This window comes from Gopherus flavomarginatus, chromosome 3 (genome assembly GCF_025201925.1).
Source record: "Gopherus flavomarginatus isolate rGopFla2 chromosome 3, rGopFla2.mat.asm, whole genome shotgun sequence".
Taxonomy (NCBI): Eukaryota; Metazoa; Chordata; order Testudines; family Testudinidae; genus Gopherus; species Gopherus flavomarginatus.
The window spans coordinates 231779170-231806066 of NC_066619.1; the positions used below are offsets into that span (position 1 = coordinate 231779170).

The 26897-nt window shown below is 44.8% G+C and overlaps 1 protein-coding gene across 11 annotated transcripts in view; it reads left to right on the forward strand.

Annotated features, from left to right (window-relative positions):
* AASDH (aminoadipate-semialdehyde dehydrogenase) overlaps positions 1 to 26897 on the forward strand; it is a 47611-nt gene that overhangs the window by 11973 nt on the left and 8741 nt on the right. For 10 of the 11 annotated variants that reach the window (XM_050947428.1, XM_050947422.1, XM_050947426.1 and 7 more), the window contains 7 exons: positions 72 to 264; positions 12783 to 13024; positions 18620 to 18726; positions 19653 to 19825; positions 23278 to 23467; positions 24101 to 24219; positions 24813 to 25641. In XM_050947428.1, the coding sequence (XP_050803385.1) occupies positions 72 to 264; positions 12783 to 13024; positions 18620 to 18726; positions 19653 to 19825; positions 23278 to 23467; positions 24101 to 24219; positions 24813 to 25641 (1853 nt within the window). Of the gene's footprint in view, positions 1 to 71; positions 265 to 12782; positions 13025 to 18619; positions 18727 to 19652; positions 19826 to 23277; positions 23468 to 24100; positions 24220 to 24812; positions 25642 to 26897 lie in introns of those variants that run through there. The other variant, XM_050947432.1, reaches the window with a different exon arrangement.

Sequence of the window (26897 nt, forward strand, 5' to 3'; positions counted from 1 at the left end):
TTAAATAATGCCAGCCAGTTACCAGCATTTATATGCACCGGTCTTAATAACTCTGCCCTTTTTCATTTTAGATCCCTATTTAAGATCACACCACATGATATGCTGTTCCTGGCCTCACCTCTGACGTTTGATCCATCTGTAGTTGAGTTGTTCGTTGCTCTGACAAGTGGAGCCTCTCTGCTTATAGTACCAAACCCCATAAAAATGATGCCTCTGAAGTTGTCTGCCACTCTTTTTCACCGTCACAGGGTGACAGTATTGCAGGTACGCCATTCACAATGGGGTCCTGTTGAGATACAAGGGTTGTATTTTGTGTCTTATTCTTTCTGTTTGCCTGTGTGTGCAGATTTTGTGAGATACCAGACAGTAATGATAAAGAAGTTTTTACTGCAGCATCAGTTTCCTTTCGTTTTTATGCATCTGTTATCCTCTTTGCTACAGAGCGCTAGAACTTCATAAAGTTAAGAAATTACCATTTTAAAGGATTGTTCTCAGGGATGTATGACAGATGAGATTTCACTGAAGACAAGGCTGACATTCATCTGAAGGCTCCTGATAATTATGTAGCTTTTCAATTTCTTCTGACATTAAGGGTACGTCTGCACTACAGGATTATTCCGATTTTACATGAACTGGTTTTGTAAAACAGATTATATAAAGTCGAGTGCATGCGGCCACACTAAGCACATTAATTCAGCGGTGTGTGTCCATGTACTGAAGCTAGTGTTGATTTCCTGAGCGTTGCACTGTGGGTAGCTATCCCATAGTCCCCGCAGTCTCCCTCGCCCCTTGGAATTCTGGTTGAGATCCCAGTGCCTGATGGGGAAAAAATCATTGTTGCAGGTGGTTCTGGGTACAGCCTCACCCCTCCCTCCGTGAAAGCAGCAGACAACCGTTTTGTGCCTTTTTTTCTGGATGAACTGTGCAAACGCCATAGCGCAGCAAGCATAGACCCTGCTCAGCTCAAGACAGCAATCATGGAGGTTTTAAAACACCTCGCGAATTCTCGTGCAGTCAATGTTGAACCAGGACCTGCAAAACCAGGCGAGGAGGCAGCGGCTACAGCAGCGCGGCGACGAGAGTGATGAGGACATGGACACAGAATTCTCTCAAACCGCGTGCCCCTGCTCTTTGGAGATCCTGATGGTAATGGGGCAGGTTGTAGCCATTGAACGCCGATTTTGGGCCCGGGAAACAAGCACAGACTGGTGGGACCGCATAGTGTTGCAGGTATGGGACGATTCCCAGTGGCTGTGAAACTTTCGCATGCGTAAGGGCACTTTAAGGGAACTTTGTGACTTGGTTTCCCCTGCCCTGAAACACCAGAATATCAAGATGAGAGCAGCCCTCACAGTTGAGAAGCGAGTGGCAGTAGCTCTCTGGAAGCTTGCAACGCCAGACAGCTACCGGTCAGTCAAGAATCAATTTGGAGTGGGCAAATCTACTGTGGGGGCTGCTGTGATGCAAGTAGCCAAAGCAATCATTAAGCTGCTGCTGCGAAAGCTTGTGACTCTGGGAACTGTGCAGGTCATAGTGGATGGCTTTGCTGCAATGGGATTCCCTAACTGTGGTGGGGCAATAGATGGAACCCATATCCCTATCTTGGCACTGGAGCACCAGGGCACCCAGTACATAAACCGCAGGGAGTACTTTTCAGTGGTGCTGCAAGCACTAGTGGATCACAAGGGACGTTTCACCAACATCCACGTGGGGTGGCTGGGAAGGGTTCATGACTCTCGCATCTTCAGGAACACTACTCTGTTTAAACGGCTCCAGCAAGGGAATTACTTCCCAGACGAGAAAATAAGTTGAGGATGTTGAAATGCCTGTAGTTATCCTGGGGGACCCAGCCTACCCCTTGATGCCATGGCTTATGAAGCCATACACAGGCAGCTTGGACAGTAGTCAAGAGTTGTTCAATTACAGGCTGAGCAAGTGCAGAATGGTGGTAGAATGTGCATTTGGCCGTTTAAAGGCACGCTGGCGCACATTACTGACTCACTCAGACCTCAGCCAAACCAATGTCCCCTTTGTTATTGCTGCTTGCTGTGTGCTCCACAATCTCTGTGAGAGTAAGGGGGAGACCTTTATGGCGGGGTGGGAGGCTGAGGCAAATCACCTGGCCGCTGATTACCCGCAGCCAGACACCAGGGCTATTAGAAGAGCACACCACGAAGTGGTGCGCATCAGAGAAGCTTTGAAAACGAGTTTCATCACAGGCCAGGGTACCGTCTGACTGCTGTGTTTGTTTCCCCTTGATGAACCCCCCCCCGATTGACTCATTTCATGTAAGCAACCCACCCTCCCCCTTTGATTACAGCTTGCTTAAGGAAATAAAAGTCACTATCATTTAAAAATCATGTATTCTTTATTAATTCATTATAAAAAGAGGGAGAGAACTGACAGGGTAGCCCGGGTGTGGTTTGGGAGGAGAATAGAAGGGAAAGAAGAAGCCACAAAAAATTTCAAAGTAATGACAGCCTTTTGGTTGGGCTGTCCACGGAGGTGGAGTCGGCAGGTGCACGAAGCCTTCCCCCACACGTTCTTACACGTCTGGGTGAGGAGGATATGAAACATGGTGAGGGATGAGAGTGGTTACACAGGGGCTGCAGCGGCACTCTGTGATCCTGCTGCTTTTCCTGAAGCTCCACCAGACGCCGGAGCATGTCAGCTTGATCACGCAGCATCCCCAGCGTTGCATCCCATCACCGCTGATCTTCCTGCCTACACCTCTGATCTTCCTGCCGTCACCTCTCATCTCGAGCGTCCCTCCTCTCCTCACGTTGGTCCCTCCTGTCCTCACGTTCACTGGCATCTTTCCTGTAATTTGATATCACGTCCTTCTACTCATTCAGCTGAGCTCTTTCATTGCGGGTCACTTCCATGATTTCTGGGAACATTTCGTCTCGCATCTTTTTTTTTTTTCCGCCCTCTTATCTGAGATAGCCTTCGGGATGGAGTAGGGAGGCTTGAAAAATGTGCAGCTGCATGAGGGAGGGAAAAAAGAGAGAGAAGTATTTAAAAAGATACATTTTACAGAACAATGCTTATACTCTTTCACGGTGAACAACACTATTCACCTTACATAGCACATGTGATTTCACTGCAAGGTCGCATTTTGCATCTTAATATTGAGTGCCTGCGGCTCTGGTGTTAGAGATCTCACAGACGCAGGTCCGAGCGGCATAATTCAGCTTGCATGCGGCCATGGTAAGCCATTGTCTTTCAGTTTCTGCAGCCTTCATATACACCAAGGGTAGGCAACCTATGGCACGCGTGCCGAGGGCGGCACACAAGCTGATTTTCAGTGGCACTCACACTACGTGGGTCCTGGCCGTTGGTCCAGGGGGCTCTGCATTTTAATTTAATTTTAAATGAAGCCTCTTAAACATTTTAAAAACCTTATTTACTTTACATAGAACAATAGTTTAGTTATATATTATAGACTTTTAGAAAGAGACCTAAAAACATTAAAATGTATTACTGGCACGCAAAACTTTAAATTAGAGTGAATAAATGAAGACTTGGCACATCACTTCTGAAAGGTTGCCAACCCCTGATAAACACAGTGCCCTCCTTTCCCAAATACAAAGCAAAGCCTGTTCAGTGCTGCTTCTTTCCTGTTAAGATGCAGCAGCAGAAACCACACCCCCAATCCAATTCTCTGGGATGATTGCTTTATCCTTCCCCTCGCCGCGTGGCTAGTATCATGGAATATCACTGCTAAACACCCCCCTCCTCACCCCCACCACATGGCTGGTAGCAGGGAAGATCCCTGCTAGCCAAACATGAAAAAGCTCTGTGCCAATCACCCCCCCACCCCGGCTTGGCTACTTGCAAGGAAGGATTTCTTTTAAGCAACAGGCAAACAGCCCAGTAGGAATGGCCATGTCTGTCCCCTTAATTAAATTCCTGAATTTCAACTAGGTTACCATGAACGATATCAGTCTCCTGCGGATAACACAGCGCGATAAAGAACGGATGTTGCTTGAATGCCAGCAAACACCAGGACCATACGCAGCTAGGCTTTGTCATGCAATGATACCATATTACTTGCTGAATGCATGGCTTGGTCAAGTGTCCTACCATGGAGGACGGAATAAGGCTGCCCTGCCCAGAAACTTTCTGCAAAGGCTTTTGGAGTACCTCCAGGAGTGCTTCATGGAGATGTCCATGGAGGATTTCCGCTCCATCCCCAGGCATGTTAACAGACTTTTCCAATAACTGTACTGGCCGCGAATGCATCTCAAGTCCTCAGGAAAAATTAATCATTAAAAAACGCTTGCTTTTAAACCGTGTTTTATATTTACAAAGGTACACTCACCAGAGGTCCCTTCCATGGCTTCATTGTCTGGGCTAGTGGCTTGGGAGGGCTGGGAGGGTAATTCTATCAGGGTGAGAAAAAACTCCTGGCTATTGGGGAGAATGGAGTGCTGTGTGCTCTCTGCAAGCTCGTCCTCTTCCTCCTCCTCATCTTCCCCGTCCGCAGAATCCTCAGGCATCGCTGAGATTACCACCCCCACCTCGGAATCCACAGACAGGGGTGGGGTACTGGTGGCGGACCCCCCCTAGAATTGCATGCAGCTCAGCGTGGAAGCGGCATGTTTGTGGCCCTGCCCCGGACCTTCCGTTTTCTTCCTTGGTTTTCTGGTAGGCTTGTCTGAGCTCCTTAACTTTCACACGGTACTGTACTGAGTCCCTGGTGTGACCTCTCTGCATCGTGGCCTTTGAAATTTTTTCAAATGTTCTTTCATTTCATCTTTTGGAATGGAGTTCTGTTAGCACAAAGTCCTCTTCCCATATAGCGATCAGATCCAGTACCTCCCGTGTGGTCCATGCTGGAGCTCTTTTTTGATTCTCAGGAGACTGCATTGTTACCTATGCTGATGAGCTCTGTGTGGTCACCTGTGCTGGTGAGCTCTCCACGCTGGCCAAACAGGAAATGAAATTCAAAAGTTTGCGGGGCTTTTCCTGTCTATCTGGCCAGTGCATCTGAGTTCAGATGGCTTTCCAAAGCGGTCACAATGGTGCACTGTGGGATACCGCCCGGAGGCCAATACCGTCGATTTGCGGCCACACTAACCCTAATCCGACATGGCAATACCAATTTCAGTGCTACTTCTCTCATCGGGGAGGAGTACAGAAACCAGTTTAAAGAGCCCTTTATATCGATACAAAGGGCCTCGTTGTGTGGACGGGTGCAGGGTTAAATCAGTTTAACGCTGCTAAATTCGGTTTAAACGCGTAGTGTAGACCAGGCCTCACTCTGGCACCAAATAATGGGCTTGATCTTGCAGCCCTAAGTAATTCTTAGTCCTGGAAATAGTCCTATTGCCAGAAACACAAACTAAAGTACCCATCAATAGTGCCATTTATAACATGATAAAGTGCCAGTAATAAGAAACAGAATCATTATTTCCCCAGTAAGTTTGGCTGTTTTTAAGCTGTTAGTTCACCCAAGACTGCACTGGCTTCATTTCCTGTGGTAGAGAGAGACATCTCCTGTGTGAACTGAATTTTAACAGACTAAAATCTAATTTGCCTATAGAGTATACTAGAAATAATAGTCCTTTGTAATCCTTATTAACTGAATAAGCCCAATTCCATATTCTGTGGTATGATATGGTACTATGCAAAGGCTAATACTTGAGTAAAAAAATTAAAAATCTCTGCTCTTGGGGGAGAGGTGGATCTATGTAAGTTGTTTCTCATAAATCTAAAACTTTAAGCAGAATGTCTGTTTTATGTATAGGCAGTAATATGTTGTTAGTCTGGTTAGTGAGGTGTATCCATTATGGAAATAACCTCTTAAAGTGACAGGGTTTTAATTAATGGTGTGACTGCAATACTTTTACCAGGAAGACACCCAGCCAGCATAGGAAAGGGTATTTTCTTCAGTTCTGCATCCAGCCCTTGCTATATCTTCCCTCCAACTCCCAAGCCATTTTTACAGCCTTCCCTCCTGCATGCACACACTCTTTTAAAAGAGTTCCTTCTCTCTTGGAGAAAACAAGGAAGTAAGTGATTGTGGGTGTAAATTCAGGTTTACTTAACAATTAAGTGAAGATACCACAGCAAAAATAATCCAGCTGTTAAAAAATATTGTCAGGTCCTCTTATTTCTGCTTGGTTTACAATAGAGGGAGTAAGTAAAATCCTGGTACTACAGGGTACTTCTACACAGACTTTTTCTTGACACGCTAAAACATCTTGACCACCGTGTTGCTTGATGTTTTTAGAGAGTTTTTTTCCTGGGTTATTTCTCTTTAAGTTGTAGCCATAATTAGCAAGTCAGATGTTTCTTAAGCAGCTGAACTGTTTTTATGATTGGTAGTGGTTAGGACATTTTGATAAGTTTTTAATTTGCATTTTCTTGAGTTTAATCACTATCTTGATCAGTAAAGGGAAGAGCCCTTAGTAAAATAAATGATGCAAGTTCACTTTAGGGCTTAGTTGATGAATAATTTCTGTGGTAGTGTTTCCCAAACTTCAAGGCTGCCATTCCTGTGAGGATTCTGATCTTTCTGGACAGACTTGAGCAACGCCATGAAAAAACTCATGGACAAATTAATGCTTGTCCTTTTCTTAATCATTTCCATTTAGGAGCCATCAGAGTTTTGAATGGTCTGTTGAGTGCTGACTATTAAATAGAAGGCTGTGACTTTCATAGACCCATAGGGTTAAATGGGACTTGCAGGGCTCATCTAGCCTAACCCCCTTTCAAGATGCAGGATTTGTCACCCTCCCCCCCTTTCCCAAACTAAACATATCCAGTTCCTTCAGCCTTAGTTCATATGGCTTGCATCCCATCCATTTGATCATCTTTGTCACTCTGCACCCTTTCTATACCACAGCGACAAGAATTGGACATAATACTGCAGCTGAGGCCTAACAAGCGCTGAGTAGAGTGGTACCATCATCTCCAGTGACTTGCATGCTATGCCTCTTTTTTTAATGCAACCCAGAATTGCATTTGCTTTTTTTTTCAACTGCATCACATTATTGATTCTTGTTGAGGTTGTGATCCACCACAACTCCCAGATCCTTCTCAGCAGTGCTGCTGCCAAGCCAGTTATCCCCCATTCTGTATTTGTACATTTGTTTTATCCCCCTAAGTGTAGCCCTTATGTTTGTCTTTTATTGAATTTCATTTTGTTGTCTATAGCCCAGTTCTCCAACTTATCCAGATCCCTTTGAATTTGAGTTCTATCCTCCAAAGTGTTTGCAACCTCTCTTAGCTTTGTGTTATCTCCATATTTGATCAGTATGCTCTCTAGTCCTACATCCAGGTCATTAATAAAGATGTTAAATAACACCAATATAGATCCCTTTGGAACCCCACTTGAGACCTACTTCCAGGCTCACATCATTACGTTAATAGTTACTCTTTGTTTGCAGTTGTTTAACCAATTATGTATCCACTTAATGGTAGAACTACCAAATCCACATTTCTCCATCTTACTTATGTGACTGTCATGTGGGACTGTGTCAAAAGCCTTACTAAAATCCAGGTATATTATGTACACTGCATTTCCCCTATCCACCAACCAGTTACCTTTTCAAAGAAGGAAATCAAGCTGTTTTAGCATGATTTGTTCTTGGTAAATCTATGCTGGCTGCTAGCGATCACCTCTTCATTCTCCAGGTATTTGCAAATGGAATATTTTATACATTGCTCTAGTAGCATCCCATGTATCAAGACCAGGCTGATTGGTCTATAGTTCCCTGGCTCCTTCTTCCCCCCCTTTTTAAAGATAGGCACTATGCTAGCCCTTCTCCAGTCTACTGGGACCTCTCCTGTCATTTATGAGCTTGCAAATATTATCGTCGGTGGCACAGAACTTTTTTCAGCTAATTCCTTGAGCACCTTCGGGTGAATAGCATTAGGCCCCATTGACTTAAATTCATTCAAATTAGTCAGAAGACCTCTGACGCGTTCTTTACTTATCCCAATCATCATCTCTTCCCCTTCATTGTTTGTCTCTTCGCTAGTAGATTGGTCACATTATTTTTTTGTAAGAAGGCTGCAGCAAAGTAGGCATTGAGCAACTCCACTTTCTTATCTTTTTCTGTTACCAACTCACCTTCTCCATTGAGCAGGAGGCCCACGCCATCCCTGATTTTCTTTTTTGTCTGATATATTTGCAGAACTACTACTTGTCTCTAACATTTCTTGCCAGCTATAACTCATTGCTTGCCTTCGCTGGGCTGCTGATCAGAGAATTTAATAGCAATATCCGTTCAGCCCACTCATGCACCTCCCCTCCTCACGTGCTCTGCCCCCTTCTATAGAATTGCTAATTCGTTCTCTACTTTAGCTACCTTTTAGAGCTCCCTTTTTCACTCATTTATCTTTCATTTAATAATGATGATAATTTAAAAAAACTGTTTTTCATTGACTCCACCCTCACCTCATCTAGGGACCTCCCTGGACACAGGGTATGCCCAGTTCACTGGGCTTCAAGAAGTGTTTCAGTTGCAAAGAATCTGTCCCACTGAGTGATGGTCATTCTCAGTGTGTCCATTGCTTGGGAGAGAACCACATCCCCAAGAAGTATGTTGTATGCCAACAATTGAAACCCAGATCCCGAAAGGATAGAGAACAGAATGGAAGTGGCCCTCAAGCCATCATCCTTGCTGCGCGAAGACTCCAGGTGGATGGAATTCTCACTGCAACCCTCTGAGGTGAGCCTAAGAAAACAACCATGAGCCACTCACACAAGGCTTCTAATGAAAGGGCTGTAAGTCCCCGCAGTGAGCCCTGACTGAGACGAAAATGATCTCTGGCTCATTCAGATCTCTGGTATCATCAGTACCGACAGCATTGAAGCTGTCTAAATCCGGTACCCAGACCTCACACAACACCACACCACCAGAACATGTTGGGTTGCCTAAGGACCTGATGGGCACAGGCAAGGAATCATTGGTACCAATGGGGCATGAGAAAACTAGATAACTTCCCTGGAGAAGGCTCCTTCAGTGTGGACATCTACATTGGTATGTCTTCCGCATGCCAGACACCAGCGGACTGCTCAATCATGACTGAAATCGCCAGCTTCCTCAGTGCAGACATCTTGGCACCTCCAGTCACTACCGGTACCAATGCCTATGGCACTGCTGGACTTCTGGTACACGACAGACCTTTCAGTGTCTGATGTACTGAACTCACCTATACTTGCTACAGGGTTCACAGTACTGAATCTACCCAGAGCTCCAGGCTTGCCAAAGACATCATGCCATGCACCCCTGTTTTCAAGTGCTGAGTAAGACCGTGACCAAGAAGATGGAGTCTCCTGTCACTCCTCTTATCCACCCTATGATACCCCTTTCCAGTATGGACCTCAGCCATACTGCCCCTCAGGCCCCTGGGTATGGGCAGCCATGGTACCCACCTCCAGGACCCTTCCCACCCTCTGTGACCTTACTTGGATCCTTGGCAAGCAAAGAGACACCATGCCTCCCATGGCTCTAGTTTCGGCCTATCAGGAGCCAGTGAGATACCTACTTCTTCAGCTGCTGCATCGAGGGCATCCAAGTCCCCTGAACTGTTAAGAAAGGAACAAGAGGCTGAAGTCGAGGAGGAGGCTATGTCCCAGACTAACTTCTCCTAGTCATCACCAGACAAGACAGTTATCCCCCCATTGTCAGATGACTTCAAGCTTTTCCAGGAGCCAGCTCAGAGCGTGACAGATGCATTAAAACTGCCATTACAAAAGATGACTAAATCACACCATAAATTATTAGACATTTTACACTCCTCTGCTTCGTCTGGAGTAGCCCTCCCTGTTAACAAGGCTCTCTTGGACTCTGCCAAACTCATATGGCAGATCCTTGCATCAGTCCAGCCAATATGCAAGTGGCCTGATTAAAAAAAATTACATGCCAGAAAAAGACACGGGATTTTTCGTCTCCCACCCGCCCCCTAGTTTGATCACTGTGGATGAGGTGAACTCAAGAGGCCATCAACATCACCTGAAATCCACCCCCCATGACCAAGACTGAAAGTGTCTGTAGTGGGGCAGCATCCTTGTAGATCAGGGTCGGTACGAAGATCTCATTTCTGGTATAATAAATCCGCCTTTCTCAAGCGCCCTCCTCTCTGGCAGATATGTGCCTGCAATCACTCAGTTTTTGAATGGGGCAGTACCCATCTCTCGCGGGCGCCCCTTTTCTGGGTCTGAGTCTGCTTTTCTTTCAGTTCTTACATGGTGGTGGCACCAACCTCTCCCTAGCATGCTCACACAGACACACACACACCCCTGGCCAGTGGTTCTTTCGGCAGGTCTTCAGTGACTCAGCCTTCTGGTTGAGTCACACACTCTGTGCCTCCTTCAGGGGTATACAGTGTCTAGTTCTTTGTCATGTTCCTGATATGGTGTAGCACCAAGGCTTCCTCCCCAGAGACACTGCCTTACCTAACACTCTAACAGGGGCCCATCATGGTATCCTTAATTGGTGTGTCCTCCTTGGCAGCCCTCCCAAGGCTCAGTTGTCAGCCAAATCAGGTGGAAGGGTTGGTCTAATCATTAAGGCACAGGCCTTGTCTCAGGTGTTCTGGGTTTGTTTCTCTGCTCTGCCACAGACTTCTTGCTTAGGCTTGGGAAAGTGACTCCACTTTTGTGTGCCCTAGATCCCACCTGCCAAATGGGGCTAATGCTGATCCTGCCTCCTAGGCTAAATCCATTCATGGCTGTGTGATGATGTGGGAAATGGAGATACCAAAGTGGGTAGATTTGGCTGAATTTCTCCACAGCCTGAGAGTAAGAGCTCTGCATGGGGAGACAGGAGAAAGAAGGGCTCAGGCCAGCTCTGCACAGAGGAGGGTCTGTGCTTCAGCCCTGCAGCTTCTGCCCCTAGGGTGGCTGGGGCTCCCAAGCTGGGGGCTTCAGCACTGCGTCTTCTGCTAGGGTCTGGGGCTTCTCCTTCCTCCCTAGCACAGTTCCTGCTGGGGTCTGGGGCTTCTCCTCCTCTCTCCCCTCCCCCTGCCCAGCATGGCTCCTGCCTGGGTCCAGGGCTTCTCCTCCTCCCCCACCCCGCCCAGCGCAGCTCCTGCCAGGATCCGGGGCTTCTCCTCCCCCTAATCTTCCACTGTACCTACTCCCAGCCCTAGCCTAGCTGAGCTCCCTTGGGTCATTTGATGCCTCCTGTGGCCGGAGTTGAGCCTGGCTGGCAGGGAGCAGCCGTAGAGGTGGAGGCCATGACCACCAGCCCAAGAGGTAAGCAGGGGCTGTCTCCACTGCTGCTGATAGCCCAGTAGTCCCACCCACCTCTAACCCTAAGGCTTTTTTGTGTGTGTGTGAGATTCACTCAGCCCCTGCCGGAGCAGGGATTCACAAAACAGTTGATTTGAACCTGCCCAACAAACAGCTGATCGCAGCTGCGTGCAGGCTAGCCATACAAAACAGCTCATCTGCCAAGGCACCCATGAAACAGCTGATCCCTGGCCACCAACAGCTGGTCATCCCAGTGGATGCTGAGCACTCCTTATTTTTTTTCCCACGGAGTCAGCGCCTATGCTTCCTTCCACTGATCAGAGGAACTCACAAAGGTTGTGCCAGACAATATAGCGTGCGTGTATTACAAAAACCATCAAGGAGGTGCCAGATCGCCTTACCTTTTGTAGGGAAGCACTAAAGCTATGGAACTGGTACACTTCCCACAACGTTACAATATCAGTAGCCTACCTAGTGGGAATGCACAGCACAAAAGTGGACAGTCTCAGACACAAATTCCCACACAGCCACGAATGGGAGATAGACTCAGTAGTACTCTGAGACCTATTCTGGTGATGAGGGGATGGCAATAATAGACTTGTTTGCTACTTACCAGAGCAAGAAATGTCCACGGTACTGCTCCAGAGTGGGCATTGGCCAGGACTCCATGGGGGACGCTCTCCTCTCATGGGACAAGGGCCTTTTTTATGTCTTCTCCATTCCTTCTATTGTTAAAAGTCCTGTTGAAAATAAAGAGCGAGAAAGCAAACATCATACTGATTGCTCCCACGTGGCCTAGACAGATGACCCACCCACCTCCCCTTTACTTTGGAGTTCTCATCATAAACTGTGTAGTAGAGAAGTAACTGAGGAGGGTTTGCTTGTACAGCACTCATTAGCCTTGTGGCAGAGCACGAGGGAGGAGGCAGTGTATGTACTTGCAAAACGGACACTGTTACCAAAATTCTCAGAGCAGCTGTGGAGGGACGTGGACACACATACAGTGGAGCATGGATAGGGACATACATCTCAAAGAACCACTGTTATTGCACAAAGTGAGTAATTTTTTCTTTTAGATGTAAGTTGCACTATATGGCCTTGATCCTACATTGGAATAAATTAGTGTGACCCTTGCTCCTACATAGAATTCCATGTCAATGCAGTGGGACTCCACGTGGATGAAGTGGTTTGTATTAATGGATCCCAAAGCAGAATCAGCGCCTGTATCACATGGATCAACAGTCAGCTGCTGTTTGACCTGTGGATAAGACAGTTTGAAGAACTCCTTTGAATGGATAACAATCTACACCTATAAAATTCCATCCACAACGATCTTTCTTTTCTTACAAACATCCTTTCTCACCACTCAGACTATCAGCAGATCTGTTCAGCACTTTTGATGATGGATGTTATTGTAATCGTGAATCTGTTTGGCTTTTTGCTGTATTTGGGAAATGCCTGAGATATTGCAGCTTACTGTGTGTTTGTAGGCCTGCAGTTTTCCATAACCTGTAAGAGCATAAATATCTGTGTGTCACACATGCTTTTTTTTTTTTTAAACATTGCTCAGGCAACACCCACATTTCTCAGACGATTTGGAGCTCAACTTATTAAGTCAACTGTGTTGTCTACCAGTACTTCACTCCGTGTCTTAGCCCTTGGTGGAGAAGCATTTCCTGCGCTGAATATCTTGAGAAGCTGGAAGGGAAGGGAAAACAAAACACATGTTTTTAATCTCTATGGCATTACAGAAGTATCAAGCTGGGCCACATGCTACAGGATTCCAGACGAAGTTCTTAGCTCTGATCTTCGGTGAGAAATTTCACTGTTTTGCTTGCTGCTTTGGCACACACAAAGTGTGCAGTTGTCAGTGATCAAGTATTAAGGGCCTAACATTGCAAGCCCTTTGCAGGCAGAATCCTCATTCACTTTGCTGGAAGTTGCATATGTGGAAGGATAACTGCTGATGAACATAGGTTTAGAAATAGTAGTGGTGCTTGGCTTTATCAATTTCAAAATGTTATGTTTTGACAGTGGTTTCTTAGCAAGATTATTGTAGGAAGTTGACCTGAAAATCCAATAATAGATGTAGTAACGATACTTAGTGCACATATAATGCTTGTTCATTCACTTCAAAGTGCCCTGCTAAGCAGAGAAGCATTATCTCCATTTTATAGATGGGAAACTGAGGCACAAAGAAGTTAAGGGCTCCATTATTTCACCCATCCTCACATTATGGCATACCTTACTGTTCAGCAGGTAGTTCCTTTGAAATTATTCTGTGAGTAAGGGCATCAGAAATTGATCCTAAGTGATTTTCTGAAGTAACTCAGGGTATGTCTACACTGCAGTTAAAAACCTACAGCAGGCCTGTGCCAGCTCACTGAGGTTTGTGGGGCTGGTCAGTTGCAGTGTAGATGTCCAGTCTTGGGCTGGAGCCCAGGCTCCAGGACCCTGTGAAGGGGGAAGATCTTAGAGGTCAGGATGCAGCCTGAGCCAGAATGTCTGCACCGCAGTTACACAGCCCGAGCTCCAGTCAGTTGTCACGGGTCAGCTGTGGGTGTCTAATTGCAGTGTAGACATATCCGCAAAAGAAGAGCTGGGAATAGAACCTGTTTCGCAGGCTGGTGCACTATCCACTGAGTCACATGATTTCCTCAGTAATGAGAAGGCTGTTTATGCTGGAAGAAGTTTAACAGAGGCTATATTAACTGCATATATATATATATAGGAACAGGTGAGTCTAGTTGATACTGTTACAGGACAGAACCCAGCAGTAAAAATAGCTAAATACTATAATTATCTTCCATCCTCTCCTCAGCACATGACATATGATGCATTGCTAATGGCTTTCTTGGTCTCATTGGCATGGTACTTTTTAAATCATTCTGTCAATGCTTTCTACTAGTTTCATATAATTCCTGGTGTTTGTGGTCAGGGAACTTATTAATTATAGAGGGTTTAGAAATTCTCAGAAGAGCTGTGGAAATCTTTAGGTACTGCATGATGCTTCTGACCCACAGAAGTTTTCGTTTTGCTTTCTGAAATATGTAGCCATGGTCACACTTACAAATTAACTGCCCTGTGTTTCCCCTCTGTGGTCCCTTGAGGTATCCACTTTACGGTTTCCAGCTCCCAGCTATTACCTGTCTTGGATGCAGCCCTGAGTCTTTCCCTTGTGATTGGGATTTTAAGTCTGCACAGATCCATGCCTTACACTGTGATATCTCCAGCAAGCCAGTCTGCCTAAAGACAAGTGCCTGTGCATTCCTCTCTTTCTGAGGGCTCTGAACAGTGTGCTCCCAGCAGTTACAAATTACCACACAGCTTTGTCTTAATAAGCACATTAGGGTAAAAGCATTACAGAGAAAACATAATAAAAATAATCAACAGATTTAAACACACACTAAACATGCCAGAAGACACGTCAGTCTCATGGGGCCCTGGTGGCACAAGTCTTTCTATGCTTTCTGCAAGGTCCTGTCTATTTGTTGGAGCAGAAAGAAGACCCTGTGTCAGTTCAAGCTCATCCATTTATATTAAAAGCCCTTTCTTTGTCTTCTAGTGCCTGGAAAACTCATTTTAACGCAGTATAAGCAAACCACTGCAAGGGCTGATAACTATCTTGTGGTGTTTAGTTTTAGTGGCACACCTTAATTACCCCCCACTGTTTTTAGTTCCTGTAGGAGTGGTGGTAATCCTCCTCCCTGGAATAGAATACAATCATACATAAACAATTCATAAATTTAATATAATGACCCCTCCAAAATAGGGTAGCACACCCATTGCCTGGCATCCCTAGTTACATGTATAACCTCTGCTAGATATATTTCATGAAGCCTGCTGAATACAAACAAGCATCTTCTTTTGCACAAATGATCTCTCTTATTAATCTGATATGGATGTAAGTGGATCCCCAATAACACAGGATGATTGGTCATAAAGTGTCAAAACTCCCAGTGAAATCAGTAAAGGGCTGTCTTTAAAATTTGCTTTTGCAATATGGCCTTTTATTAGGCAGTTATTTGTATAAAAATAAATTGTCTCATTTGTGAAAAGGAAACCAGAACTTCTGTAAACAAATTTGCTCATATTTCTGTTGCCTGCTTGGGGTCCTAGTCTGAAGAAATTTGCAACTGCAGCAGAAATGATCTGGTGGTTTCTCTTGGAAGTCCAGCTGCCAACATTTCCCTAATGGCTGAACTTCTAAGTGAAATGCTGTTTTTCTTTCAGCATGGCTGCTGTGCTGCTTTTAATTTCTTCTTACAAAAGTGCCAGTAGATTGGGAATATTTATAACTTCTTCGAGTTCTTGGGCCTTACCCTGCTCACTGTGTGCCACTGGTGATGCAGAAGGAATAAAAAATTCTATTTCCTTTGCTGGTGATTCCCCTGGCGTGGAGAATTCTAAGCTGCAACAGAGCTGGTGTAGACTTCTCCTGCACCATCCCCAGCAGCCCCCATTGTTGGGGGCATGGTTGGAGCACACTGCTCTGAGTGGTGAATGTCTCCTTGGGCAGATAGTCAACCAATGTAAATTAATGCTAGGTACCAGCAGAATACCTGCCCTAAGATCAGAGAGCTGCAGCTGACTCCCTAGCTTACTCCTCTCTATGAGGAGTCCTTGTAGCACCTTAGAGACTAACAAATTTGGACATAAGCTTTCGTGGGCTAAAACCCCTTCATTAGATGCATGGAGTGAAAAATACAGTAAGGTATAAATACACAGCATATGAAAAGATGGGAGTTGCCTTACCAAGTGGGGGGATCAATGCTAAGGAGCCAATTCAATTAAGGTGAGAGTGGGCTGTTCTCAACAGTTGACAGGAAGGGAGAAAAAAATCACTTTTGTAGTGCTAATGAGTTAAATGTAATCAAGGTGGCCCGTTACAAACAGTTGACAAGAAGATGAAAGTATCAGTGCGGGGAAATTAGTTTTTGTAGTGACCCATCCACTCCCAGTCTTCAGTCCTAATTTGATGGTGTCCAATTTGCAAATTAATTCCAGTTCTGCTGTTTCTCTTTAGAGTCTGTTTTTGAAGTTTTTGTTGTTGAAGAATTGCCACTTTTAAGTCTGTTACTGAGGGCTTGTCTACATCAGAAAGTTGCAGCGCTGGTGAGGGAGTTACAGCGCTGCAACTTAGGAGGTGTACACATCTGCAGGGCACCACCAGCGCTGCAACTCCCTGTTTGCAGCGCTGGCCGTACTCCCGTTTTGTCTCGGGTGTAGAGGATCCAGCGCTGGTGATCCAGCGCTGGTAATCAAGTATAGACACTTACCAGCGCTTTTCTTGACCTCCGTGGAATAAGCAGGTATCCCAGCATACCTGAGGAAGCCTCTGGTAATCAAGCTGGTCTCCTTCCCCGGCTTGCTCTCGCGTTCCCCGAACCCCGAGCAAGCAGGTCTCCTTCCCTGAGGTTTGCTGGGTGGTTCCGGGAACGCGAGAGCAAACCGCGGCGAAGCTGGTCTCCTTTCCCGGTTTGCTCTCTCGTTCCCCGAACCCCCAAGCAAGCAGGTCTCCTTCCCTGCGGTTTGCAGGGTGGTTCGGGGAACGCGAGAGCAAACCGGGAAAGGAGACCAGCTTCGCCGCGGTTTGCTCTCGCGTTCCCCGAACAAGCAGGTCTCCTTCCCTGCGGTTTGCAGGGTGGTTCGGGGAACGCGAGAGCAAACCGCGGCGAAGCTGGTCTCCTTTCCCGGTTTGCTCTCGCATTCCCCGAACCCCCCTTGAAGCCGCCCAACAGCGCTGCAGTGTGGCCACATCTAACACCACTTGCAGCGCTGGTTGCTGTAAGTGTGGCCACTCTGCAGCGCTGGCCCTATACAGCTGTACTAATACAGCTGTAACAACCAGCGCTGCAAAATTTTAGATGTAGACATGGCCTGAGTGTCCAGAGATATTCAAGTATTTGTTCTGTTTTTTTAATGTTATAATTCTTGATGTCAAGGGTTGTCCATTTATTCTTTTGCGTAGAGACAGTCCAGTTTGGCCACTGTAATGGCAGGGGGCATTGCTGGCACATGATGGCATACATCACATTGCAGGTGAACAAACCCCTGATAGTGTGGCTGATGTGGTTAGGTCCTGTGATAGTGTCCCTTGAATAGATATGCGGACAGAGTTGGCATTGGGTTTATTGCAGGGTTTGGTTCCTGGGTTAGTGTGTGTGTTGTGTGGTGTGTAGTTGCTGGTGAGTATTTGCTTCAGGATGAGGGGCTGTCTGTAAGCAAGGACCAGCCTGTCAAACAAGGTCTGTGAGAGCGAGGAATCGTCCTTCAGGATAGGTTGTAGATCCTTGATGATGCGCTGAAGAGGTTTTAATTGGGGGCTGTAGGTGATGATTAGTGGCATTCTGTTCCTTTTTTTGTTGGGCCTGTCCTGTAGTAGGTGGCTTCTGGGTACCCTTCTGGCTCTGTCAGTCTGTTTTTTCACTTCAGCAGGTGGGTATTGTAGTTTTAAGATCGCTTTATAAAGATCCTGTAGGTGTTTCTCTGTCTGAGAGACTGGAGCAAATGCAGTTGTATCTTAGAGCTTGGCTGTAGACAGTGGATCGTGTGATGTAGTCTGGATGAAAGCTGGAAGCATGTAGGTAAGTGTAGCGGTCAGTAGGTTTCCGGTACAGGGTGCTAGTCCTCGCTTACAGACAGCACCCCCGACCTGGAGCAAATATTATGGATGTGGGGGAATTGTCCTTTGTTGTTTCTTTGTAGTCTACATAGAAGACTTGGATTTTTTTTAATAAGATTATTTTTCTTGTTTTTACTTTTAAGACTATAAAGTCTTGTCATCTTTGTTTTTGCTGGTGGTCTTTCAGTTCCAAGCGTGGGAGTGTTGACTCTTTGTTAAAGAGGTCCTTTTCCCATCTGCTTGTAACAAATGTGTCAACTTGGAACCCACTCAGCGATTTGCAAATTGCTGCAATAGAGTGGGATAGGAAAGGAGGGGGAGGTTATTGTTGGGGGCAAAGGTGCACTTCACACGGTGCTTCTTTTCCAGTTAATCAACAAGAGGTAGGGAATTCATTGGTGGACTAGACTTGCAGATAGGAAATTGTAAAGAGTTGCCGCAGCCCAAATAGTGGGAGTTGGTGGAGGAACTGCTAAGTGGGGATCATGATGAGGAGGAAGCTGGATGGGGCCCCACACATCTTACTTCACATGAGTTTTATCAATACTTCAGTTCAGTGTATGCTTTCCAGCATGGATATACTGACACGCACTAGCTCTGCTTGAGCTGATGCACTGAAAATAGGAGTGTAGCCTGGGGTAGCTTGTTCGCAACTACAGTGTATACATACCCACAGACCTCTGTAGTGTCTATGGTCGGTCTGCATTTTGAATTTTTTGTTTTCTCTGCTCTCTGAAGGAAAATATTTTTACTTTTAATTTTTTTTTTTTTTTAATGTTTAGATTTGATTCCCCTGTACCACTGGGATCACCACTGCTTGGAACAACAATTGAAGTCAGAGATGCCACTGGTTCTGCAGTTCTAGATGGAGAGGGACAAGTTTTCATAGGTTATCTTATATTTATTTCTCTTAATTGATTAGTTTCAAAAAAATCTTCATGTTTTAATGTCTGTGCATTTTGTTTTCCAAAGTGCCATTGCCTGTATGACAAAACACTCTGAAATACAGAAGTGAAATCTGGTGTTTTCTCTAGCAATGTACTTTTAAAATTGTATACAATATTTAAACAGTTTACTGGCCTGGACACTGATTTTTGTGAGAAAACCCTGTCAAAGTTCTTTAAAGGGCTGTCAGAATTGTTCCATACATTTAGATATTAACATCTAAAAGCCACTGCTTGTATCTTTTCAATTTAAAACTACCTTCAGTAGTGTCATATGCTCTTCAGTGGCAAAAGAATCAATCTATTCTTCATAGGCCATGTGTGCCAGCACAGTTGGTGGCTGTAAACTCTCCTGGCAACACATGAGTGGCTGATCCTTCTCAATTAGAAACTGCCCAGGGACTAAAAATTCCATAAATCCTAAAAAGACTGTATCACAACATTCAGAAAAATGGTTCAAGATCTGTCATTACAACCTGAAACAGGGTGGGACATCTAGATTAGCTGATACCACCTTGATGGGAACCACATAGCTAGCAATATAGGCTGACTTTGAGCAATCAGATTAACAGACAAGAAATTACCTTTATTTTACACACAAAACCACTTTATTTTAATAACTTGTTTTCTGCTTCCATTTGGCTCAGTATAAATAGAAGTTATTTAACTGTATCAGCAAATTAATTGTAGGATACAGTCCCACTGATACTTCTGCTTTCAGAAGTTTAGTTCCAAACATTAGTGCCTTATATATTCCAAATGTTAACAGCTTTTTGCCAAGTTATTTTAATACTCGTAACATTCTGAAATATGAGGTAGGCCCTTCATAATGTTGTAATTATAAGATACATTATTACATTCTTTTGCGCAGGTGGTAAAGAACGAATCTGCTTCCTTGATGACGAAGTAACTGTCCCTTTGAACACAATGAGAGAAACAGGGGACTTCGTGAGAGTGAAGGATGCAGAGATGTTTTTCTTAGGACGGAAGGACAATCAGATTAAACGTCATGGCAAACGTCTTAATATTGACTATGTACAGCAGGTAATATGATATGTAGTTCTCGGAGCTTATGCAGTGTGGAACATTATGGACAGATAGCTACAGTGAGGAGTTCATCAGCAAAAGAGTGCAAGAATTAATGTAATTGAATCAAACTTTGGGTGTAGATTTTTCAAAGTGTGCAGCATCCCAACAGCTCCCATTGTTCTCAAGCATGCTGCGAGATGCTGAGCTCTTTCTTTTCCTTTGTTGTTTATAGTTTATTTTATGCAAACTAAATCTGAAAACTATGTATAGAGAATTTGACAACTCAAGAATACTAACGTGTGTCATTGAAAAGGGTAGTGTAGTAGTTTAGAGCACAAGGTTAGGCATCAAGACTCTCTTAGATTCTGTTCCTAGTTTAACCAGCCTGGGAAAGTCATGTAACCTCTCTTTATCTCAGTTTGCCCATCTGTAAATGGGTACAATAAATCCCTACCTCAGCCAAGTGCTCTGAGGATTAATTAATATTTCTAAAGCACTGAGACCCTTGAGCAAAAAAAGACTATGAGTACCGAATGTTGATTACAATTAGATCTGTAATGAGTCCAATATCAGTAGAGAGAGAAATTAACAGATGTTGACAAAGGAGAAGAAGGGATATGACGTATGGGAAAAGGAGGAGGATCAAATCCAAGCTGTCTTGTTAGCAGGCACAACTCAGTTGCAATCAGTGTTATTACATCAGGGCTGTGTTTGGCTAGGAAAGTCAACGAGGCAGAAAGATGTACAGTATTCTTAATTAATGCTAATGCTTGATAGCAATGATCCAGGTTCTACTCCCTGCTGTGACCCAGTGGAAATGACTGTGGAAACAGATCCTTCTGCAGAACTAGGATTGTAACTGCAATGAATGCACAAATAGCTCCTTACTGTCCTATAGGCCATTGTATTTCTGTCTAAATTAATGTTGTATCTCTGGGGACAAGAGGATGTTTGTGGTTGAATGAAGGTATGCTTTAGTTGCTCTTGTTTTTCATAAGGTGATCAGAGGTATGTGTCTACAGAAAACGTTTTAAAATTTGTTTAGACTTGGTCCAATAAGATGAAGCGTAGAAAAATGAAATGATTGGACCAAAGCCTTCCCTTCGTTACAACTGGTGCAATTTCATTGCATTCAGTTGGATGATACAACTGTAAGTGAAGGCAGAATTTGGCCCACAGAGTCCACTTCTTAATCTTTTCAGTAGGAGCCATTTCTGTCTAACCCAGAAAGCTCATCCTCAAGGAAGTTCCAAATTGTGCCCCCAGTTCACATCATCACATCAGTGCATCTGATGTTAGGTATCTGACTGGAACACATACAATGACATTCATATTCAAGGATGGCATTTTATCTTAAGTCTAACCCAGGGATAGTCAATAGATGGACCATAGTCCAAATCCGGACCACAAGATGCTTTTCAGTGGACTGTGGGGATAGAGGCAATGTGTGGGTGGGGCATGCGGGGTCACATTGCTCCCCCTTCCCCCCCCCATTTCTCCTGATGCCTCTGGAGGGTACAGTGCTCCCCCTGGCAGCAGTGCTCTCCATGTGTCCATACTTCGTAAGGAGGGAGCAGAGCAGCTAGCTGAGCTTCTCCCACCCACAATGGGGCTGCTTCACCTTCCCTGCTGCTGGAGTCCCAGCGTTGCTGCCTGCTTTGCAGACCATTCACCGAGGTGAGTCAGGGGTGGAAAGTAGAGGCAATGCGTGGGACTCCAACAGCAGGGAAGGAGAAACAGCCCCATGGTGAGGGGAGAGGAGGAGCTCAGCTAGCCACCTTGCTTCCTCCCCGTGCTGCATGGAGACACAGAGAGTGATGCTGGTAGGGGAAGTGTGCCACCTCCTCAGTTCTGAGTGTTTATTCAGAATAAATGGGGGGGATGTAACCCCCCCAGAACTTTTCATATGCCTCTCCTCCTTCTCTTCCTCCTCCTCCCCTTCCCCCGTCACAGCTATGTGTCGCCTCTGCGTGCAGGCTGAAGCTGAGCTGGGGCTGGAGCAATGCTGAGCTGTGCTTGCGCTCCAAGCGGTACCTGGAGCCCACTGCTCCACCCCCATGTTCCCCACCCCCAAAGCTGACCTTGTGCCCCCAGCCTCGTGCCCCCTGCTCCTGAGCATTTCTCAGAGCCCCCCACCCTGGCCTAATGTCCTTTCCAGGCCCAGTTCTTTGGGGCCAGTCCCTGGAGCCCTCTCCAGCCCTCAACCACCCCTACCCCCGCTGCCCAAATCAGCCTCTCTCTCCCCAGTCCACTTCTAGTCACCCACCTCTGCCACATCCCAACCTCCCCTCATGTTCCCAGGGCTACTATCTGGAGTCTCCTTGCTCCCTCCCACTATCTGGAGCCTCTTTCCTGCCCCTCTGCTATCCCAGCCCTCAAAGGCACATCACACTGCTAACTGGATCATAGTCCAGCAGCTTCACTTGCTGGGTCTAAGCTCAAAGGTACTCTCACACATTCACACCCTGCTTTGCTGCCTAGATCCTAGCCCATACCCATTCCTCTCCTTTGCAACTCCATCTCTGCCACTTGGCTCAATTGAGGGCATAAGGGAATGTTTGTAGGGGGAGGGTGTGAGGAGCAATGCCAGGTACCTCAGGCTAGCCCCAGGTGTCCCATTTTCAATTAAGGGAAATAAAGTCACCAAACTCTCTGGGCAGGGAGCTGGCAGGCAGTCAGGGAGCTTGGCGGGGGGGCAATTGGGAGTTTGGGAAGGGAAGCTGGGTTGGAGTCTGGACCTTGACTATACCTTGACCAAGAAATTTAGACCTTGACAAAAAATAGACTACCCCAGTCTAAACCTTTGGGTCTAGCTAAATCAATATATACTGAATAGTGTATGTAAGGTCGCTTACTGTTAAATGAACTAAGCTTAACTGCGAAATTCTTAAGGGGATTTGGATGACACAAGGGATAGATAAAATCCAAACCGGGTAGGGTAACAGAAGTTGTTCAGATTTCATTGGTGTGCAGTGATGAATGGGTGGTGACAGCCCTGTTCCTAGAGGGGAGGCATTCCCATGATAAAACTGGAATTACATTTGGCCCCTTTGTCGGCAGTCTCAGCAGAAATACCAACCATAGAATGAATATGGAGAGTGAATTTTGTTCTCACTCCTATATGTGTCTCTCCAGGTCATTCCTCAGGTACAGTGGTGTGGGTCATTGAGAAGTTTGTACTGCTGCTGCCTACATGATGATTGTACTGTGGGATTAAATACACTCATTCTTCAGTGCTGTCATTCTGACATTTGTCATGAGAGCTAAATCCTTATTAAAATTAAACAAAAATAAAAACAAGGGGATGGGCAAGGGGGATTTCATGATGTTTGTGAAGCAACAAATTCAGTAGCTGCCAGTGTCAAAATATAAACTTCACAACAATTTCTTATTTATTGGTGGTTGTGTTTTTTGTTTTTTTTACCCTGCACGTCAGCACAAATAAGGCTAATGTTCATATATTGCAGGCTGCTGAAGGTCTTTGTCATGTGGAAGCCTGTGCAGTGACATGGTATCGACAGGAAAAGTTAATCTTGTTTGTTGTACCTAAAGACAACTTAGCAAGAGACATTCTTAAGGAACTCCAGAAACATCTCCCAACCTACGCAATCCCTGATGAACTTGTGCTGATAGAAACTTTGCCCTTCACATTGCATGGTAAATGAAGTAATGTTTGACAGATGCTCTTCAGTGCAGATGCTGCTGTGTGCCTTTTCTGTTTCATTTAGAAGCTAAATTTGTTGTCTCTTCTTCTTTACTGAAACTTGACCCCAAAACAGTAGGAGCTGGTTCATGCAGTATTACTTGTTTAATTGCATTGTGCTCTGATGTGGCCCATGGTATTAAGCCATCACCCTAAGCTATAGCTGTGTTCTGCAGAAAATTTGTCTGGCTCTCATTTGTTCTCTGAATTGCATTCCTCTGTAGTGTTTATTTGACACCCTTAGACTCTGGAATTGAATAATAGTAATTAAAAGCATTTTAATATTGAAAATACACACACATGTATTTGTTTGACCTGTTTTTGCTTCCATTGAAGTCAGTGGCGACTGCTTTCAGTTGGGAAAGGATGAGGCACTGTATGTGTCATATGATAAATTGTCAAAATCCTGCTCTCTTCTATGTGGGTACAGTTGATTGCTGGTGTAAAAAAAAATGGGTGCAATTATGCCCACAAATAAAGAAATCTAGACTGAGACCTAGATGAACATGTAGTCCATAACAAGAATTTGAAGATACAAAGTCTAAAATGCAATGAAAAAAATCTTGTGCTTTTTATTTTGTTTGAAGGCAAAATTGATGTTTCTGAGCTGTGCAAGATTTACAGTAACCATCTAAATTCCAGAAGGCATGACAGTAAACTGAGAGGAGCAGAGGAATTGTGGGAAAGATTGCAGTATTTATGGAAGGTAATATTTTAAGCTGCCTTTTTATCATTGCCAGTGGATCATTATACATGTGTCAGGAATTAAACAGTTTTAATAAGTGTGACAAATGCAACCAGAATATTTTTTGCTGCACGTATATTATGTACTGTAGCTTCATCTGTTAATTTAGTACTTAAATACAGTTTCTCTGTAACAGCCAAGAGGGAGCCATTTGTTTGTTTTGTTTTTTTTCCCCATAAACTGAAGTTGCAATCTGTAATGGGCTAAGCCATTAGTGTATGTAGAGTGAATTACAGCCACATAATCTGTCAGCAGTTTCAGAATACTTCTTCTCATGCCAAACAAGAAAGCCATAAGGGAGGCCAGTAACTGCAGAATCAGAATCAAGCATAAAATTAGCACTGCTGAAATTGACACTTTCCCCCACGGCTTGATCAGCCTGCATTTCTCAAAGAGCACCAAAAAGAGCAAATACAATCCTGCAAGGTGCTGAATACTTTCAGTCTGTGTTGATTTCAGTGGGGATCTGAGGCACTGACAGGCTCAGGCCCTACTTCCCCGTGGCACTGGGACATTGCTCACCTCACAAACTCTGTTCTTCACTTCTTCTGTAGTCTCTCCTGAGTCTTCCAGATGATTCACCCAGCATTTCCAAAGATTCACTGTTTCTGTGCAGTGGTGGAGATTCCTTGAAGTCACTACGGTTTCATGATGAGATTGAGAGTTTGGCAGGCAAGGCCATTCCTGGGCTCCTGGAAGTTATTCTCAGCAGCTCCATTGCTGAGGTTTACCAACATGTTCTTAAAGCTGTATTCCCAAGTGAGGACCAAATAATGAATCATAAGACTGTGAAAAGAAAACTGAATGAGAGCAGTGGAGAGAAATTCCATGGAGAGCACACAAAACCAAAATCTAGAAGGTACTTTAATGCTGCTGCAGGATTGACTGCATTTATTGCACTAAACCGAGGAAATCGGATGTTGTCGATGACTTCCCCTGAGTCTCTTATGAGCCCATATAATGCAGGACAGGCAGGAACAGAGTTAAGACAACAAGCATCTTATTCATCTGCTGTAACTTCTAATACAATGAAATATGAAGTGACAGAGAATAAATCTGGAAAGAGCAGAAGCAGTCCAGAAATTGCAAGCAAAGCAAATGAAACAGGTACTCATTCTGTAGAACAAGCTCCTTTAACAATGCCTGAGAAGCTGATATTACATGTAAGATGGAAGTCAAATATGGGCAAATGTGTAGATGCCTCCCCATTAGTTATAACACCAGCCACGGATGATTTATCTGCAACTGTATACGTTGGGTCTCATTCTCACACAATGCAGGCAATTGATTTACACTCAGGAAAAATCAAGTGGGAGACAGTCCTTGGAGATCGTATTGAATCCTCTGCATGTGTGTCTAAGTGTGGAAACTTCATAATTGTTGGTATGTATTTTAAATGATTTTCCTTTTTCTTAAACTGTAACCAGATTACACAGCAGCTTATTCAATGTCAAAGAATAGGTAGCTGGCATCTCTACTTCCACTAACCTGTATTCTGTATCTGTCTAAAATTAAACTGCAGTAAATGGGAACAAAAGAGGAAAGCCGTCTCAATGCCACTATTGAGGGTGGCTGGGCCCTTTAAAGGGAGGTGGGTTCCAATCCACTTGTGACAAGTGTAGCTCATCTCCCCAGGGAAGGAGGATGAGTAATAATGAGTGAAATCATGTAACAGATGAGTCAAGTGGCTGAATCAAGCCTAAGATAGATAAGCAAGGGGCCTAGATAGAGAAAGTGTTTGCAGATCCTCAGGCAGAAAGAAGGTTCCTGTAGGGCCCTGGGTCAGCAGAGGAGAAGGAGGTCTGTCTGCTGATCTCTTCCAATCTAGAAAGGAATATTGAAAAAAAGAGCAACCATTTGAGGGAAGCTGATCCAAGGTCACAGCTGATAAGAATAAGCACAGCCCCAAGGAGGGGAACTGTGAGGCTCTTCTGTTAGGAGAGGAAGACTTTGAAAACCTAGAGAGACAGATCCACAGGTGGGAGGAACTGGGCTCACGTAGGGACTGGGTAGAGGAGCCTGTTTGTGTTTGAACTCTGAAAGGAATTCTAAACAGGATAGACACTCAGGTAGGAGGGGCTGGTCCCATCTTGAAACTGGGGTGAAGATTCCCTAAGTTTGAGTTCTATTTTGAATGACTCTGTGCGGGACTTAATACACTGGACCATGGAAAGGGAATATCTAAACAGTATGGACTTTTTAAGGGCCCCTAAGCCGCCATGCCAGATCCTGAGCAGGTGTTTAGAAGGCAGTAACCGTATCACTACCATAAAAAATAATGGAAGGGCAACTTATTTAAAGTATTGCAATCAAGTAGGAGTATTATGTACTAATGGGTTTATTCTCCTTTTCTTAACTACTGTACTACACCTCACACCTCAACTGCTAGAACAGGGCCTCATCCTCCCTGATTGAACTACCTCATTATCTCTAGCTTGCCTGCATATATATATATACCTGCCCCTGGAAATTTCCACTACATGCATCTGAGGAAGTGGGTATTCACCCACAAAAGCTCATGCTCCAAAACGTCTGTTAGTCTATAAGGTGCCACAGGATTCTTTGCTGCTTGTACTGTACTAGTACATTGATAATCAAGAGGTACAAGTTCCTTTTGAATAATTTAGTTAGAACATGAT